Source organism: Aptenodytes forsteri, unplaced genomic scaffold, assembly GCF_000699145.1.
Source record: "Aptenodytes forsteri isolate BGI_AS27 unplaced genomic scaffold, ASM69914v1 Scaffold6, whole genome shotgun sequence".
NCBI classification, from domain to species: domain Eukaryota; kingdom Metazoa; phylum Chordata; class Aves; order Sphenisciformes; family Spheniscidae; genus Aptenodytes; species Aptenodytes forsteri.
This window is the reverse complement of record NW_008795709.1, coordinates 1,904,457-1,922,953: the sequence shown is the minus strand read 5'-3', so window position 1 is coordinate 1,922,953 and position 18,497 is coordinate 1,904,457. Positions and strand designations below refer to the sequence as shown.

Here is an 18,497-nt window from a genome sequence, read left to right as displayed (position 1 = left end):
AAGGTAAGACGCGTCAAAGTGCTCGGGCAGCGCCGGGGCTGGGGGGTAGAAGGCGCACGGTCAGTCCGTCCATCGAGGGATGGAAAACCGGCGTTTCCCGAAGGGTTCCCAACGCCACCTGCTGTTCCTTTCTCCCCGAGCCTGACGGGGACTGTCCCTTGCATTTCCAGCACCCAAGGTCTGCGATGCCTGCAAAAACAAAAATGAAGACGATAACGACATCGTGGAAAACCTCTGCAAAAATGACTTTGGTAAGTGGAAGCAGAGACCTCTTGGTTGAAACTTGAGAGTTGAGGATCAGGTAAACTCCCAGTGGAATGAGAGGGAGATGTGCCTGAATAAAGGCAGGGCATTGTCTTATCTGCAGATGGACCCATCTGACTGTTTGGTCGTGAAACACGAAATTCCACCTCGGCATAAAAAGTGGCCCTCTTTATAGTCCTTTTCTGTTTGCTGTTTCGAAGTAGTGCTCTTTTATGTGGATGTTGCTGGCAAGCCGAATAGAAAGTAAAATGGAAAAAAAAAAAAAGAATCTTTCATCCAGACTATTGCCTGGGGAAAAGCAGAGCAAAGTTTCATTTAGACATATGAGAAGGACCCGCATGACCAGTCTCGTGTATCATAAGACTCTCTCTGCAGATTAAGAATGAAGCTCTATATATCATTTGACAGAGAAGGTAATGCACAGACAATTGGGGATATAAACTTAATGGGAAGATCTGGGGTTAGAAGAGGACAAGAAAGCCCCTTCAACACAGACAACTGAACGGCAGATTATCCACACATTAGCATTTCAAGAGAAAAAGGGAATAAGGAGGGGAATCCTTTTATAATAGGTCAATGTTTATACCTGAAAACAGATTCGTAGTATAAGTATCTACAACAATTCAAAAGTCTCTCTTTAAAAAAAAACACCACCCAAAACATGAAACTATGACTGTGGGACATAATTGCTAAAACAACCAATAGCTTTGGCCTGGCAAATTGCACTCAGATAAATCCTCCTAAAGCTAAACATGCCCCACAGATTCTTACAGAGCCCTGTATCCCCCTCCTAGTTATTTTACCAAATCGAATGCAGCTGTTGGACCAATTTGCCCTCCACGGGATCTATTCTTTCAAAAAAACAATGCATGTGAAATATCATTTCCTTACAGGTTTGCTTAAAATCCGCTCCAGCCTAATAAATTAAGTTTAGAAGTTTTTAGCCGCAGCAGAGATCAGGTTTCAGATTAGGTCTAGGTACTCACCTCCCCACCTCCCCTTCAAACTCTAGTTTCAGGAACACTGTCCTCTCCCAGCCAAAATGGGAGCGCTGCTTAATGTAGCAAACCTGCCCTCTCTCTGTTTGCAAACAGGAGAAAATACTAATTTAGAAAGGAAGGAAAAAGGGGGGGAGGGGGAAGAGGAGAAAAGAAACCCAAAAAACCTCAACCCTAAGGTTGATTCAAACTGAAATGACTTGCATGCCCTTTGTGGCTTTAGAAATGGAGCCACCTGCTGCCTCTTCTGTCAGCCCTGACAGTTTAATTAGCAATAGAGCACCTCCCTCCCCAGGTCCTCTTTATGTGCACTAATGGGAAAAAACCTCTCAATCTCTCTCCCTCTCCCCACTTCCCCCTCCCCTCACTCTATTAGCCTTGAAGATAAAAGTGAAGGAGATTGCCTACATCAATGGGGATACCAAGATCACCCCTGAAACAAAGAGCAAAACCATCTACAAGCTGAATGGGCTGACGGAAAGGGATCTGAGGAAGATCGTGCTCTGGCTCAAAGGTGGCCTCCAGTGTACCTGTGATGAGATGAATGACATCAACGTCCCCTACTTGGTGATGGGGCAGAAGCAAGCTGGGGAACTGGTGATCACCTCGCTGAAGCGGTGGCAGAAAGGGCAGCGGGCTTTCAAACGGTTCTCCCGCAGCATCCGCAAACTGCAGTGCTAGTGGCTTCAGCTCTGGCCACCTCCAGCAGCCGCCTCTGTCCCCAGCTCTCTGGGCCTCCCGCACCTTCTTGCTTCAGCCCCTCTGAGCCTCGAGATGCCACGGCCATGAGACACGGTGACCGCTCTTCGAGGGGCAAGGGAGCCCTCCGTTTCTGTACATAGGTTAAAATGTAATAAAAAAAAAAAAAAATGACTATTTTTGGGGAGTATTAAAGTATCTCGCTTAAAGCTTTTTCCTTTTTTTTTTATGGTTGCAAATGTGACTTTGGTCTGAGGTTTTTCCCTCTTCATTTTGGTAATGCTGGTTCATTTATATTGCTGCTTCTCTGTATACATGCATGTTTGTTGTGCAAAAGTAGGAGATGCAGAGAAAGACAGCCATGCGTGCGACTGGCCTGTCACAGTGGGTACGACTCTTTCACCGAGGTGAAATGGCTTGCCATCTATATTAACACTATAAAGGTCCTGTTACAACTCTTGCATGTGATACGTAGGCACCAGTAAGAGTATATTAACCATTCTCACATTTTATTTTCCACAAGTCTGAGCCCTTCTCTCTCAGAAAAAAATGAACAAGTTTTGGAGCTGGTTGATCTGAATGCAACTTTTTTTTTTACTATTTTGCAAATTAAACCATCTGTAGCCTAACTGTAATATACCTAGCGGTTAACCTGAAAGAGTTGTAAAATATTGCTTTAATTAACCTTGTAAATACTCCAGATAAATGTTATATTCTTGTATATAAACTTTACATCATCGTTTACCCATTGTCTTGGTCTGTATTCACTTTAATCTGTGTTGGGAGAAAGCTGTCCAAGTGGGCTTTGTCACGGCAAAGCAAAATCTGGGCTTCCACGCCAAGTGGCCAGCAGAGAAGCACGAGGAAGCATCTAGTGCTGCAACCAGAAAAGACACAGTGGACGTCATTTCCACAAAGATGAACCCACGAGACACGGGACTGAGGTTCAGTCAACTCCTTTTAACGTGTCTGTTCAGCTCTTCAAGACGAAGAGTTTTCTGGGGCTCCTTTGTTCGGCCGCCTGCATTTTCATCTCATCTTCTCAGAAGACTCTGCTCTTTGCTGATGTGGAATTGCAATGAGACCACTTGCTTAAAAATCAAATCTATTTATCCATTTCTTACACTTGAAAAAGCCATATTAAGGAGTGCAAGAATAGACAGAAAAATTTCATTTGCAGCTAGCAAGTCAGAATAATGATAGAGCAAGGCATGTTTTGTGTATGTACACTCACTATTCTTACTGAGAAAGAAAATAAAACCTAATTAATAGTGTAACTAGCGGAATGTTTTTCAGCATTTTTCTTACGAATGTTTCCTGATGAAGAGCATTACCTGCTAGAATTTTATTGTACTTATCCTGAAAAACAGTCTTGCTTCCCAGTGCTGCCACATAAAAAAGTCCTCTTAGCTTCACTGAGAGGATGAGCAGTCCAATATTCCCAAGGACAACGTTTTATCTTAACCATTGCAGACAGAATGGAAATCCAACACTAGATTGTTCTTTAAAGTAAAAAATCATATTAATTTCATATATTTAGCGTGATTTTTTTCACCATCAGGATAAAAAGATAAAATCTAAAGATCCAACATGTTACATTTGTTTTAGAAAAATGAATTGTTTGCCCTCTCCCACAGTCTTAATGCACTCACTACACCTGGTACAAACAATGGTAGGCCTCTGACCAAGCAAGACAAGAGCAGTCCTCACAAATGTCCTCAAAAGTATAACAATTAAAAAAAAAAAGGCAACAAACCACCAAACAAAAAGCCCCATTCCAAACTGGCTCTTAATTATTTTGTGAAACAGTATCTTTATTTAAAGGCCAATACATTGCTGAAATGTCATTAAAACTTTTCTTCTGAATGGACCTGGCTTCCCAGGAAACAGATTTGAGTCTTTCTGTGCTATGGCGTAATTATTATAATACCAGCACTATGTCCATCATCCTACAGAGCCATCGGCATCCAGATGTCACATCGCTCTACCCATTTCACTCAGCATAAAATGTAATACCTGTCCCTGAACAACCTTGGTTTTAGAGGGAACAAGCTCACAGATAAAGAGGAGCGGGCTGAAGATGAGCCTGCAGAAAATGGGCTTGTGCTGCCTGGTGGAGGAAAGCACTTCGAAGAGGCAGTCATTGCAATGCAGTCCCTGGGGAGGGAAAACGAACAGCCAGGACTGCTCCACTCAGCCTGCCTTACAGATACTAAGTCCTCCTACAGCAACCATAAAATTATCTTAATTGGGCTGTCCTAGAAGGCAGCAGTACTGACGCTGATGAGGACAGACAGGTCACAAGTTACTCACTCTGGGGTCATGTTAAGGCCAAGACTACATAATAGATTTTTGCCAAATCACTTAGATGTATGAAGACACATGTACCTATGACCAACATTGCTCTGTCTTAAAAAAAAACAAACATTCCCCTTCCTCCATCACAAAATAAACACCATTACACCAGCGAAATCCTGTTTCTGCCAGGACAAATTCAGGAGAAGAAGAATAAACTAGACTGGCAAGCATTCAGTTTTACTAGTATAATCAGCGTCCTGGATTAAGAGTATCCTGCCATACAGCATACCCCTACCGATAAGGCCTTCTGCACGTGGCCCTGGGCTGAATCACTGGGACTATCCACCCTCAGGGTAAACTGGCAGAGGCAGGATTACCTTTCAGATAAGCAGGATTTAGGCAAATGTGAGTAATGGTCCTCACGTTTTCCCAGTTTAGTTCCATTACCTTGTTCTAACACTATCGTATTAAAAGATGGGTCATATTCACCTCACCAAGGAGAGTGAGTGTCAGTGCTTGTTACACTATTTCCAAAGGTGTATAATCTAGACATTGCGAACTATTCAACTGAAAATTAGGATTTTAAAGTCACAGCCTGAGGAATCTTCATCTCTCAGATGCTGGCAAAGAAGTAAACGCATAAATTTTTCACATTTTTACCCTTACTCTTACTTGCTCAACAATAACTGAAAATCTTCGACTGTGCCAGGCAAATAGTGAACCAAACATGTAATAAAAAATTATCGGAGCCTGTTTCTTCTGATCTGATCATTGTGTCACGTATACTTCAGAGTAACTTCATTACCTGGTATGGTATGGTTCAGTTCTAGCAGAATTTTTTTTTTTTTGCAATTGATGAAAAAAGGCAACCCACTGTTGCATTTTTCAGACACTTTTTGTCTTCTTCTAATTAAAACAACATTGTTAGGCAGCCAGTTATGTAGCTCCCATTGTATTTGCTTTCATAAAAACTATAAAAGCAGTTGACTACAATGGATTAGTTTAAGAACAATAATAATGATACTTGACATTTATGCAGAAGTTTCCATTTAAGTTTCTCAGACTGCCTTCGCAAAAATAGGCATTAATATCCCTACTTTGCAGATCAGGAAAATGAGGCACAGTGAAGTGAAATAACTCATTCAAAACCACCCAGCAAGTCCTTTACAGTCATGAAAAGAAGCATATTTTTTGTCTCCAAGTTTTATGCTCTAATCACTGCACCACAGCAATCAGAATGGTATATAATCAAGGCAGCACTTAGATTATAATTTGAAAGCATAACAGCAACCAAGGTTCCCTCCCTCCTTTTTCCCCCTGAGTGTGTAAAAAAAATGACTGCCCAAATTCGAATTTAAAACCCATCAGCAATATTGCTCGCAGTCTTTTCCTTTCTTCCTTATTTATTGTTCTCTCGATCCTTTAATTACGTCTTAATCCTTTCTTTTCTCCCTCATTTCTCATCCACTTCAGACACCCACAGAGAAGCCACTCAGCCCCTCTCTCGCCTCTCTCATACAGACACTTTCGCCCTCGGTATGGTTTATTAAAGAACTCATGCAGTATAACTACACACAAGCCACAAAAATCCTAATGACCAGCTTAAGACACAAAAAGACCCATGCGGGAAATTCAGCAAGAGAGCAAGAGGCATTTAAATTTAATTAATGATTTTCTGTGAGGACAGGAGGGTGGTTAGATGCCACAAGGAGCACCACAGACACATGCTGGTCGCCTCAGGCACAGCCACTATTCCTATTCTGCAGCAGGAGAATATAAGGATATTTAAAGAATATAGCGAGCACCAAGACCACACAGATAAAGCACACCTTCCCTTGCATGGCCAGGTCTCCTGCACATCTCAGCCCCATTATTATAACCCTGTATTCCCCCACTGGGGCCACGGTGCACCTCTCTCAACCTTCTTCCAGATGTCTCACTACCTCTCTTCAGCTATCGAGGGCATCAGCCAAGAGCAGAGCCACTGTGACTCAAGAACAGACCACCTCATCGTCCCCCAGGTGCCTGCTGGGGCACGAGCGACCACCGTGCAGCCGGCAGGGCAGCCCCTTTTTTGCTGCGTCTGCAGCCTGCTGCCAACCTCGCCAAACCTACCAGCCCTGTGAGCCCTCTTGATGTGTCCACGGTTGGCAATGCCAGAGGAAGGGCGATGGATTGACTGCTACCAGAGCAGTAGGCGGCCTTCCTTAGGTCGGGCAGCCCAGGCTTTTGTTATTGGAGCCAGAAGTTCTTATTTCTAGGCTTCAGAGACATGCCTGTATGATTTATCTAGAAGTTGCTTTCTTATCAGCAGATGTAGATTCAGTACAGCCTGACTGTCTGATGAAACAACCACAGGAATGGATCTTGTTTGCCTCTGTACGAAGAGGAGAGTGCAAGATATTCACATCACAGGAATCCAAGACCCCAAGCTGTCTTACAAACATAAATTAGCCTACGCTATATCCCTTCGGGGTGAATTTAATAGGGTAACATTTTCCAAATGCATCAACCCCCTTCAGGGTGAGCCGTGGGCTCCTAAATCACTTAGATGCCTTGGAAAATATTAGCCGCTATCCCCCACCAGAGTTAAAGCCAGTTGGCCGAGGTCAGCCAGCAAGCCTGTCACCCAGCCAGGAAGAACACCTCAGCAATCAGCCAGCCAGCCCATTGCTCTCACGACTGATCAAAATAACCAACCAACGCAGAAAACTGCACCGCGAAGCAGCTGATGGAGCAAACTTCAAAACCAATTACTGCACACACAGAGAAGCCGTCCGGCCAGAAAGACCAGCACAAGTTAGGAGGTATGCTCAATGTCTTACAGAACAGACACAAGAAAGCATATATACCTTCTAAGACCCACGATAAGGCAATACCATTAATGCAGCTCTTTCAAAACCCAAACAACACAGATCATCCTTTTGGAGTCATTTTCAATCCACAGAGATGATGCTAAAATCATGGAGTATTTTCTGTTTGGACACAACAGGTTGCCATTAGAGTCACAGCCCAAACTAGCAGCAACTCGCAGACTTAGGAGTGATCTGAAAGAGTAGCAGAAATGCTAATTTAAGCACACTTTCAACTTTCCAGGTCTTTGTTTTCAGAGCTTAACCCTGGCAGTCTTCATTAGACATTAAACTTTCCATATGGAGCCACTATGGAAGAACAATTTAAGAGTTTTCCATTGATACCTGCTTTTATCAGGCAAGAGATAACTAATCCTTCCCTGGCAATTTCCCTGCATTGTTAGCTTCTTCAAATCCCTAACATTGTCTAATTGCCTTTTTTGTTATGTGAATCTCCAGCCATGCACAATAGCGAACCCTGGCTGCTTACACACTGAGACAGGTGCTTTAGTGGCTGCAGGGCTCACATCATTAAGCACACACAGAGCTATTAATCATTTCAGTTTACTCTGAGGCACAAACCTGAATTAAGTCAGGCCACTTTCCTAAGCAAAACAATAGCTTAATTGTAATAGGTAAGGCAAAAGAGTTTTGAGAGGTAGAGTTTCAGAAACTACCAAAAAACAAACCACCCCCCCCCCCCCCTAAAATAATCAGGAAAGACAAGAAAACACACTGTAATTTAAGAATTGGGGGGTTTAATAATTTGTTTTCAACAAGGGAAGAAAATTTTTGAAGATAATCTTATAGCCTCACACAGCCTCTTTGTTTCCTTCAGATGCTGGATTCTTCAATATGGGAAAAAAATTCTGTACTCTTATTTAAATTCTGTGAACTGTAACACTGTAGTCACCCCAGTGATATGAATGGTGGTTTTTTTCACACAATGTGGATTTTTAAATAGAGCATGGATTTTCAAAAGAGTCTATGAAACTAAAGCATAAGCTCAATTTCCGGAGTAATCTTAGGTTTTAATTTTTAAGTAACTTACACAACAAAAGGATGAAAAATTAATTTTGTTGGAAGCAACATAAGAAGGCATATTTAAAATCCTGTTAGATGCTTACAGATGCTTATCTGTTGCTTGAGGTACCCACATATATTTAAAAATTTGGCCGCAACACATATATCCTTAGAGAGTTTAATGTACTTGGCACCCAGGGATTTTGGAAATGGGATCTAAACTGTTGAAAATATTAGCAAGTAGTAGTATCATAATCTGTCCCACACATGTGAAATGTTAAAATTGTCTTAATCCTTTTGTTCCATCATTTGACTAGAATATATGACTTAATGGGAGAGCTCTGGAATTCAAAAGCTAGTTCTACATTCATGAGAAAACACTGCATGGAAATCAGTCCTTCGATCCAGAACTGAGCTTTAGAAGTCTTGCTGGCAGTATTAGCATCCTTCTCAACTTTGCACTACTACATTAAGTAGGTGAGCAAGAAAAGATTTGTATGAAACACTGCTTTCTACACCACAACAGAGCAGAAACTACATTAACTGTTAGGACTTGCCTGGCAACTGCTGCAACTAACTAGCACATAACAAGCAGGAGTAATATAAATACTCAGCAATATAGTTATAGTCAGCAATATAGTTATATATACAGTTATAATTAATAAAGGGTCTATTAATGAGATTTCTCAAAATGGAAGATGGAAGAGACACTGCATTTTCACCCATATGAAACTCAAAAGGATCATTAGAAACATCTAGAACATGGATTAGAATATAGCACATCTCCTATGCTAGTAGAGTGCCACAACCTACCTTAGGGTAAAGTTCACCTAGCAATAACTACACTTAAAGTGTGCATATTGTATCTAAATGTGAGCTGCTCTATAGAGGCTCCATTTTGTTGACCACGCAGCTGTATGCTCCCACTACCTTCCTCAAGGCAGAGGTATCAATCACACAAGGCAGACAGTGTGTCAGCTCAGCTCTTTTACTCAAGCCCAAATCAGCCCTGAATAAGAACAGCTAAATACGATGAGTGGTTTCTGGCAAGTTCAGCAGCTGAGCAGAAGACCCACCTAGTCCCATGGCCGCACCATCTGATGCATGGGGAGGGGGTGATGCAGGTGGCAGGTAGGTCACACAAAGTGCATTCTAAAAACAGGCCCTCAGTCCAGACATTTGCAAAGAAGCAAGTATGTTACAGCAGGCTCAGTCTCAATTTGCTGCTATGGCTTGCCCAGCACCAAGTGAAGTTGCTGGGATGGTGAGGGCTATTAAAGAGCTTGCAGTATCAACTTTGTCTCTGTATAGCCTGTCCCTGCGGCACAGGAAGGGGTCCCCTGGGGATCCGCCCCTCATAGCGGGCAAGGAGCAAGGGCTGTTGTGCTACCCTGGCTCTGTGAGCTCCCACAGGGCAGGAGAGCAGCAGGCAGGATCCCTTCAGATGGCAGCCTAATGACCATCTGCAGGGCAGGGCTCAGCACACTTGTATCTTGGACATGAAGAACACACCTTTTCAGCCTCATGGTAATCTTGATAAGGCTGAGCACCAGAGGCCCAGGCTTGCTGTATTTGCCAACTGGGCTCTCCTCCTGCTTGCCTGTCTCCCACACTCATTCTATCTTTGATCCTCTCAAGGAGAAAAAGGATCTAGAAGAGCTTGTGGAAAACTTTACACACAGCAGCACTCGAAAAAGAGATAAGAAGAAGGTGCTGGTGAATACTGTAATGGCATAATCTACTTCAGTGGGAGATTCTCATCTGGCTGATGTATTCCATTTCTGACACACTATTGAAAGGATGGTGCAGAAATAGAGCTTTTAAAAAAAAGAGGACAAGATTTGCCAGGGAATTTGGTACCAAAACACATTCTAGGTAGACTTTATGAAGTGTGAAATGATGGCCTAGAGCTGGTCCTAGGACAATCAGCGGTAAAATTCCATATACATTAACAGAAGCAGAGTATATCCAGTATTGACTACTTTTGAAGAGTCTGACTCTTTAACAGTAAGAGTATTTATTTTCTAAATGTCATGCTATATATAAACGAAGGACATCAGCAATTCAGAAGAGCCACTCCTGCTCAAACTCCTATTAGAAGAGATGCACTTTGAATAAATTTAATGGAGCCCTACTGAAGCCGCTGCTCTAAAATAGTATTAATGCAATAGCTGACTAAGTCTGAATAAAACATGCACTGGTATATAAATGCAATAGCAGAAGCTATCTGGAAGAAAAAAACAGCAACCCTGATTGTCACTGGTTCAACACATAAAAAGGTGGACAAGTGACTGTGGTCAGGATGAAGTCATTCTCACCATACAGCATCAGGCAACTGGCTGAGTGCAAAGCTGCCTGAGGTTCAGCAAAGTCAGCCTGGTGACATGTGGAGCAGATGCTGAAAGTCTGACAGCTGGAAATGTTGGAAGCACTTGTCATCAGGAGGTGGCAGGAAGCTTATGTCAGCTGGAAAAGAGCCTGTATGCTTGTTGCTAGGGGAGCAGAGAGGGTTTTGACAGATAAAAGTGTTGGTGAGCGACTACTAGAGATAAGAGAGCAGATCCCTGGGAAGGCAGAGGAGGGCTGGTTCTTCAAGTTTATCTTTAGAGATAGGGATACAACAGGTCACAGTGAACCCCCAGTTTGGGGCAGGGGCTTGCATAGTCCTCAAGTCATCTGCCGCTAGCTTAACCCCAGAAAGGAATTGTTACTCTGACATTCCATGCTCATTCTCTGTGCTACGGTATAAATGCTACAGCTAGCAGGGAGGTTGCAGATGGGGAGGAAAGCAAGGGGCAGGGAGAAGAAAATACTCATCTTTGGGAAGAGTTAGGTTCACTAGACTTGACCTTGAGAACCTGAATGACCAAAGCTTGCATACGCTTAGGGCTGTGCCTGGGAAAGCGCCTTCTTTTTGTATTTTAGTTTCCTCTGGAGGCATTCAGAGTAAAGCAATGAAGACATAGCAGATGTGTCTTTGAGTCAATCTTATTTGGTCCTGAAAAAAATAGGGGGGATAAAGAACAAAGTTTCTTAACTGAGATTGCTAAAATGTAAGTATGTTAAAGAACAGGAAGAAAACCTGAGGATGATGAAAAACGCATAGTCTTCAGAAAGACTGAAAAATAAGACCTTGTTAGTAGCTGTTTTTACTCCAGAACCAGTAAAAATACTAGAAAACAACAAAAAATAGAAAGTCTTTTGCAAGTCTTTTTTTTAAACAAGTCTCCCCAAATGTACAATATTGCTCAGAGATTGTCCAGAGCAAAAGCCTCTTCAAAAAATGTTATAAAAGTTACAGTATTGATAGCAATTTCAGATAAATGGAAAACCCAAAGTCTTTGTCAATTTTCACACTATGAGAAGTTTCTTTAACCAAGTACAGCTGGCTGAACTTTTTTTCATTAAATGGTTTATTGGTTTGGATGACTCAAATAAATTGGGGAAATTCACCTAGTGCTGTTTCTTTTTCATTTCCAAGGTTGGGAGTGGACATTTCTGAAATTAAATATTCCAGTTTTGGTAGCAGACTTGCACAGTCACTGACATCATCTATACTCACTCATGCACACTCAAACAGATACATGAGACAAGATGGTAAACACTTGTCCAGGCTGTGGGAGATCCAGGTTTAAATCTGTCCTCTCGTCCCCTCCCCTCTGTGTGCTCTGTCCCAGTTCAGATCAAGAGCTCAACCAGTAACCAGAGATTTTGGTAGCTACACACTTGCATGGGGACTATGCGCGGTGTTTCACTCTCAACTTTTGCTACTGAGGCTTTTCCAAATTGTATAAAATTATAGAATAAATCAGGTAGAGAAAGAATAAGCTTGTGGCCTGATGACTAGGTTACTCACTTTACACAGCAGCGGGAGAACATGAAGTAGAGGGGTCAGAGCCCATCTCTGATCCTCAGCCTCTCTCTTGCCCCTGTAGGTGTGTGTCATGGCCCCACGTCAGACTCATAAACAGAGAAGATCCAGCACAAGAAACCTGACCCATGAGTTCTGATTTTGCTTGCCTACTCCACTGGGGTTATTTTTTAATCTAGGCATCCCAGAAAGAAACAGAGCTCCATCCCAGAATACTTCATTTCCAGTGTTAAGACTTTCATCTGAGTGTTAGGTGAACCTGACTAAAATCTTGAAGCAGTTTGCAGTCTTGAATTTAAGTTGTTAACATCCCAGATAAATTGCCCTACTCACTCAACCAGTGGATAAAACGGGAGAGCTGGGACTACTTTCATCTCATATTTATGATCCAATCCTTTGCTTTTATTAAATGTACCTGAAAACCAAATGAAACAGTTTGCCAGGTGTTAAAAAATGTTTCTATAACCTCAAATCAATTCTTGTTGCTGTGCTGACAATTCTAAAGAAATGAAGTTTCCATTCAGTCCATAATATTTTTTTTCAGTTCAGCTGCCAAAATACTTTAAACCCAGCAACTATTTGCACAGCCCTATAAATTAGGTTTACTAAAGGAAACAATTAGCAAGCCTGTAGCCTACAGGAATTTCAACTGGTGCTGCTACAGTGCATTGTTTAAGTAATTAGAAAATGATTCCAACTATTGTAAGTATTTGCAACGCAAATGCAGAGCACATAGATACTGTCCTATTAATAATGAGAGCTATAAAAAGATTGAAAAGCTAGTCTGCAGAGGAGGTCACATGCTTATTAGTCTAGCCAGTATACGCTTTTCATTGTCACCAAATAGCAATATTAAAATAAATTAGGACTGTACAGGGAAATGTGCTCCTGCACCGCTAAATTTCTGAGAAATCAAAAGATACAGATGTGTCACTTGCTCCATTCAAGCTTAAACAGACAAGCATCTGAATAAAGACATGAATATAATAATTAGTGAAGTTAAGGTGTACCACCGGACTAGAACTCTGTATGAAATACTGAGCAGAGCTATAAAATCAGCAGCAAGATGTCATGAAACCAAAATGAGTTTCCAAACGAGTGTCTGTTTCCAAATGGAAATAGCGTCAATCATAAATGTTGATCTTGTGGAAACTAATTTAACAGGAAAACTCAGCAGAGATGCTCAAACCACAATTTAATACACTACAATCCTGAAATGCAAGTAATCTGCTTAAGACAGTAATACTTCCAAGTAATAATTTCAACTGCAGCCTTAAAAAATTCTGCACCTTAGATTTAGCTATTAAGCTTTAGAGATGGGCTAGCAGCCAGATGTTTATAAACTCTTTTCAGGTTACAATTTAGTTACGGTTACGGGGTTAGACAATGTCGTCTCCTTTAGCCCTTCAACTGACTAGCTTAACCATTATTTGCCACTACACTAGGCATATGCACCCTGCTGGCTGCTGCTCTCCAATGCCAAGTCATCTATTTCCCCGCTACTGCTAGGCTGAGCCTGCTCCATTCATCCCCTAGACAGCCTCCTTTCAGGGGAGCATTACAGGCTCAACAGACCTCTTTGTTGGAGTTCTATTTACACCACCATTTTTTGTTACTCAGATTGTGAAAGGAAACAACAGGAGATGGAGAGGAGACAGACTGCTAACACAGTGGACCAGAAGTCATCAACCTTGGTTCTTTGAAGTGATATGCACACTAAACACGGAAACTATACCAATATGTGAAATAACCTGGTGGTTTAAGTGCAATTCCCAATAGGCGCGTGGATCTATATCTACAAAAGTCAGCATCACAATCAGCAATAACTGGCAACCTTCCTCGTTATTTACAAAGAACTGCAGTGTAATTATTCACCCGGCTCCCATTCATTATAATGGGATTTGGCTGGATAAATCCCCATGTAACTCTTTGAAAATTTGGGAGCTTTGGGGCAGTCGCTGCTCAGAGGTGCAAAACCAAGCACACATTCAGATGGGACGTGCTCCCTTCTGAATATAGCTAAAATGCAGCAGCAAGTATTGTGAGCCTTTGACTCTTCGCTGCTGTCTCAAAGCTGTTGTGAGACAGAAATGCACCTCCCTGCAGCAGGACAGCACAATGGCCATGCGCCTCCTAGACACAGGAGTGCTGGAGCACATGCTGAACTTTGAAGACGTGTTTAATTCCCTTTGACTTCAGCAAGACTAAAGCATGCACACGACCGCTTCGTGGCGCGGATTTCAGCATGTGACCCAGAACGTAAGGCATATGGCAGGGGTCCGGAGGCCTCGCAGTGTCTTCAGTTGTCAGGTTTTAGCTGGGGAAGCTGCTTTGCATACACACCATGCTGCTCAGCAGCTGCCTCCCCAGTACGCCATGGGCCAGCACCCTCCTTGCCCACACCACAAAGGCTTTTGCAGCCACATCGCTTCACTCCCATGATTTACCCTGTCGACTTCAGTGGGAGCAACACTCTGCATTTCAGTGAGTGATAGCAAGTGACCAAGACTTTAGATGCCGAGGCGAAAGACACAGTAAGTTGAACCACAAGCTGAGCAGGCATAAAGGGTTCACTTGGGTTCAGTGAACTTTGCGTCGTTCAGACAGACTTCCTGCATGGGAGAGCAGCTCCAGCAAGGGTACATGTGTATTGCTCATTTCTTTGCTGTACTCCAACTGGAATATATCTGTTATCCCCCAGTCGTGTTATCTTCTTTACTTAGTGCAGCACCCCATCGCCCAGCTCCAGCTTCCTCTCCAGCTCTCAGCTGTCCTGCTACTCCTTTCTGAGCTTTCCTGAAAGGTAGCTCCACGCTACTTTGGCTGCCAGATTTTAAGTTTGCAAGTGCATGGCACTCCGCTCCCACTGGCCATGCTGTCCATTAGCTTTCCCAACACTCTCCCACTCTCTGCCACTATATTCTGAAGCGGTGATGCCTTAGACAACATAAACACCACCGGAGGCAAAAGTAATGTTGCTTCTCTATGATAATTATTTCCCATTTCTACAGTGGGACAGATGCCAGATAGTGCTGTTGTGTAAGATAGGTCCACACGTGTTGCCTTTACCATGAGTCCACCGCTAGTCTTTCAAAACTTTTTATTGGTGCCCAAATTCTGGGGTCCTGCGATGAGAAAGGTCTCACTGTTTTCATTTTATGAAATGCACATTTTTAGACTTGCTTTTTCAGAAAAAAAAATTGAAAAAGAGAACACTAATAGCTAAAAAATTAAAAGTGACTAAGAAGAATTGTATTGTTATTGCAGAAAACTTTCTATTCCTAAACCAGTCACACGATTGGGGGAACAAGAGGACTGGCTCTTGAATTTTCATTATTTGAAGTAAAGAGGTTTGTTTCACTAACTTTTGCAGATATGAGGAGAAACACATTTTCATGCCGTGCTTTACGGCAGATTAACTTACTATTTCTCCCTTGTCTGGTACGCTTTGCTGCTTTTCAAGAGCACCTCCTTCACAAAATAAAAATGTTGTTCTTTTATCTGACAACATCCAGAGGCTGGACATAAAAAAGACAATGCACAGAGCACAGTGTGTGCATGCATGTTTCAGCGCATAGAAATTTGCACTTTTAATTTTAACCAGTGCAAATGACAAGTAAAAGCAATAACTTTTCACCTTTTGCAAGAAGAGGTACCATTTTTGCATTTTACGGGGTAGGTAGAAAAACAAAATTTTATTGCCTGTATAGGGGAACAATTTTCAGTGATTTAAGCTTATAGTGAAACCAGCTGATGTCCATCTTGCTTTATCCGTATTGCTTTATCCTTTGATCATAAATGTATCCAATGAGTATTTTTATGTTTGCCATGGTCTAACCCCAGCCAGCAACTAAGCACCACACAGCCACTCGCTCACTCCCCTCACAGTGGGATGCGGGAGAGAATCGGAAGAGTAAAAGTGAGAAAACTCGTGGGTTGAGATAAAGACAGTTTAATAGGTAAAGCAAAAGCCGCGCACGCAAGCAAAGCGAAACAAGGAATTCATTCACTGTTTCCCATCCTCAGGCAGGTGTTCAGCCATCTCCAGGACAGCAGGGCTCCACCACGCGTAACGGTCACTTGGAAAGTCAAATGCCATCACTCCAAATGCCCCCCCCCTTCCTTCTTCTTCCCCCAAATTGATATGCGGAGCATGACGTCATATGGCATGGAATATCCCTTTGGTCAGTTGGGGTCAGCTGTCCCGGCTGTGCCCCCTCCCAACTTCTTGTGCACCCCCAGCCTACTCACTGGTGGGGTGGGGTGAGAAGCAGAAAAGGCCTTGACTCTGTGTAAGCACTGCTCAGCAATAACGAAAACATCCCTGTGTTATCAACACTGTTTTCAGCACAAATCCAAAACACAGCCCCATACCAGCTACTGTGAAGAAAATTAACTCTAGCCCAGCCAAAACCAGCACAATGTTATTTTACTTTCTTGGTAAATTGCATGCATCGTGAGATATAAAAAAGTATACTAGTTACTATTATTTTCCTAATGGGTTTTCCTTTCCAGTACAGTATTGTATTGTAGTTATCACATTGAGAATTTGCCAAAAGTATCTGACAGAGCTGCTCTGGAGCTTCAGCAGTTCTGACATTCCCACAAAAGTTCCATGAAGAAAAAAAAATTCCATTATTTTTTGCTTCCCAGGAGTCCCAGAATCCAGCCTAGCCAGCCAGAAAGAGTTGTTTCCTTCTAAGGCCAAAGCAAGCCTTTTAAGTATATGACGTTTATGAAAACATAGATGAATCCAGTAAAGCACTCTTTAGGGGGGAGCTCAAAGAATAAAATTTAAAGTGTTTGTTGCATTCTGTTGAACAGGTAGCGGGTAAAGCTAACAACTGACAGGGTTGCCTGGTCGTCAAGAGACTGAAGTGGAAAAACAGGGCCCCAAATGTTAATTGCATGTCATTTAAATTGCTATGATTCGGTTTACACTATCTTACACAGCTCCTTGGATTTGATCAGATTTCTGCCAAGTGCTCTGCGACTCTTGTTCAGTAAGTGTTATAAAGGTACAATATGTGCGTACTGAACGTGGGCACTATTTTTATGCAGAAACGTTCCTCTATTGCCTAGTCTCATTTCAGCTGCTTAGCTCTATTTATTAAAACACAGAGGAAAGAAAGGGAAAAAGTAGAATAAAAATATATTCAAATTTTCCCTTGAATATTTCTGCTTTGTCAGAGGTAAATGCACTTTTGCCTTCCAACTTTTGCAAAAAGAGATCCTGCTGTTGCATTTTAAAGAGCACTTGGAAATATAAAGCTACTACTTTTATAACAGAACAATTTTTAGGGATTTAAGCTTATTGTGAGGGTTTTGTAGCATATTCTGGGTTAAATGGCCAGTATGGAAATGATACATCAAAACTGCATAAAAGTATGACATGCAACCTGCTGTATTATTTTTGTAAATAAAAAATGTATGTACTTACAGGGAAATACACCACTATCCCACTATCTTTCCCAGATAACGCCTTTCCTTCCCACCAGTGGCTGATATTAGTTAATTAAATTACTGTAGCATTTATTCATGCACATACCAGGGGCTGCACACAGCCCTGCCACATAGGGAGAACTTTGTGGCAAAGACTGCACAGGTCTTGCAGGCAGGAGACTCCAGCTGGAGGGTCGGCCAGCTAGCAGGGAGCAATTTGTGAAGCCGCCATACCTGAACAGCACTCAGTTGCAAACCCAGTCCCCAGGCTGCTCTGTACTGGTTCAGAGCCAGGCCGCCCTTGGGTTACTGCAGGGGATGTCACACGACGAGGGTCAGCCCCTGCTTCCCTTTGTGGCAGGACTGATGCCTGCTATGTGTGAGCATGTATATACTAACTACTGGTATGTCTCCCCCATGCAAGAGACACACACTAAAAACCTCCTCCCGCACTATACAAAAAGTGAAGGACCATGCAGAAGCCCTCATCAACCTTGCCACTTAGAAATGAAGCGCTTTGCGGCCATTCAGGACTTTCATGGGTGGCCATCTCTTCAGGATTCTCAATACCAGACTTACAAAGGGCCAGGAGACCACATACCACCTCCATTTTGGTGTCTCATGCATCAGATGATAACAAAATTAAGTAATTATCTGGCACCAACAAACAATAATGAAGTTTGATCAGCTGCTGCCTTGGGAGGCTTCAAGCAGCCTGCTCGAGGGAACCCAAACAAGCCACTTCCCCACAGCCGCTCGTCAGGCACAAGAAGCAAACCCAACAGGGAGAGTATTTAATAAAGACACATACGTCCTCTCTCGTGTTTAAAACGGGTAGCAGAGGTGGGAGAGACCAATGGCCCACGGCAGCAGTCTGGACCACGCGTGCCCACCCGGGCATCAGGGCGGGGGGCCGGGGGTACTGCCTTGTCCGCTCCCGAGGCTGGCCCGGAGCAGTGCTACCGCTCAGCCCCAGGCCGTTGGCAGCGATGCCAGTAAACCTCAGAGCGAGAACAACCCCAACCGTTTTGTGTAACGCTTCCGTGACTC

The 18,497-nt window shown here is 42.8% G+C and overlaps 1 protein-coding gene across 1 annotated transcript in view; it reads left to right on the top strand.

Annotated features, from left to right (window-relative positions):
* SFRP2 (secreted frizzled related protein 2) overlaps positions 1-1,943 on the top strand; it is a 155,703-nt gene extending 153,760 nt beyond the window's left edge. The window contains exons 3-4 of the mRNA XM_009283354.1: positions 171-251; positions 1,639-1,943. Of these exons, the coding sequence (XP_009281629.1) occupies positions 171-251; positions 1,639-1,943 (386 nt within the window). The remainder of the gene's footprint in view (positions 1-170; positions 252-1,638) is intronic.
* The last annotated feature ends 16,554 nt before the right edge of the window (positions 1,944-18,497 follow it).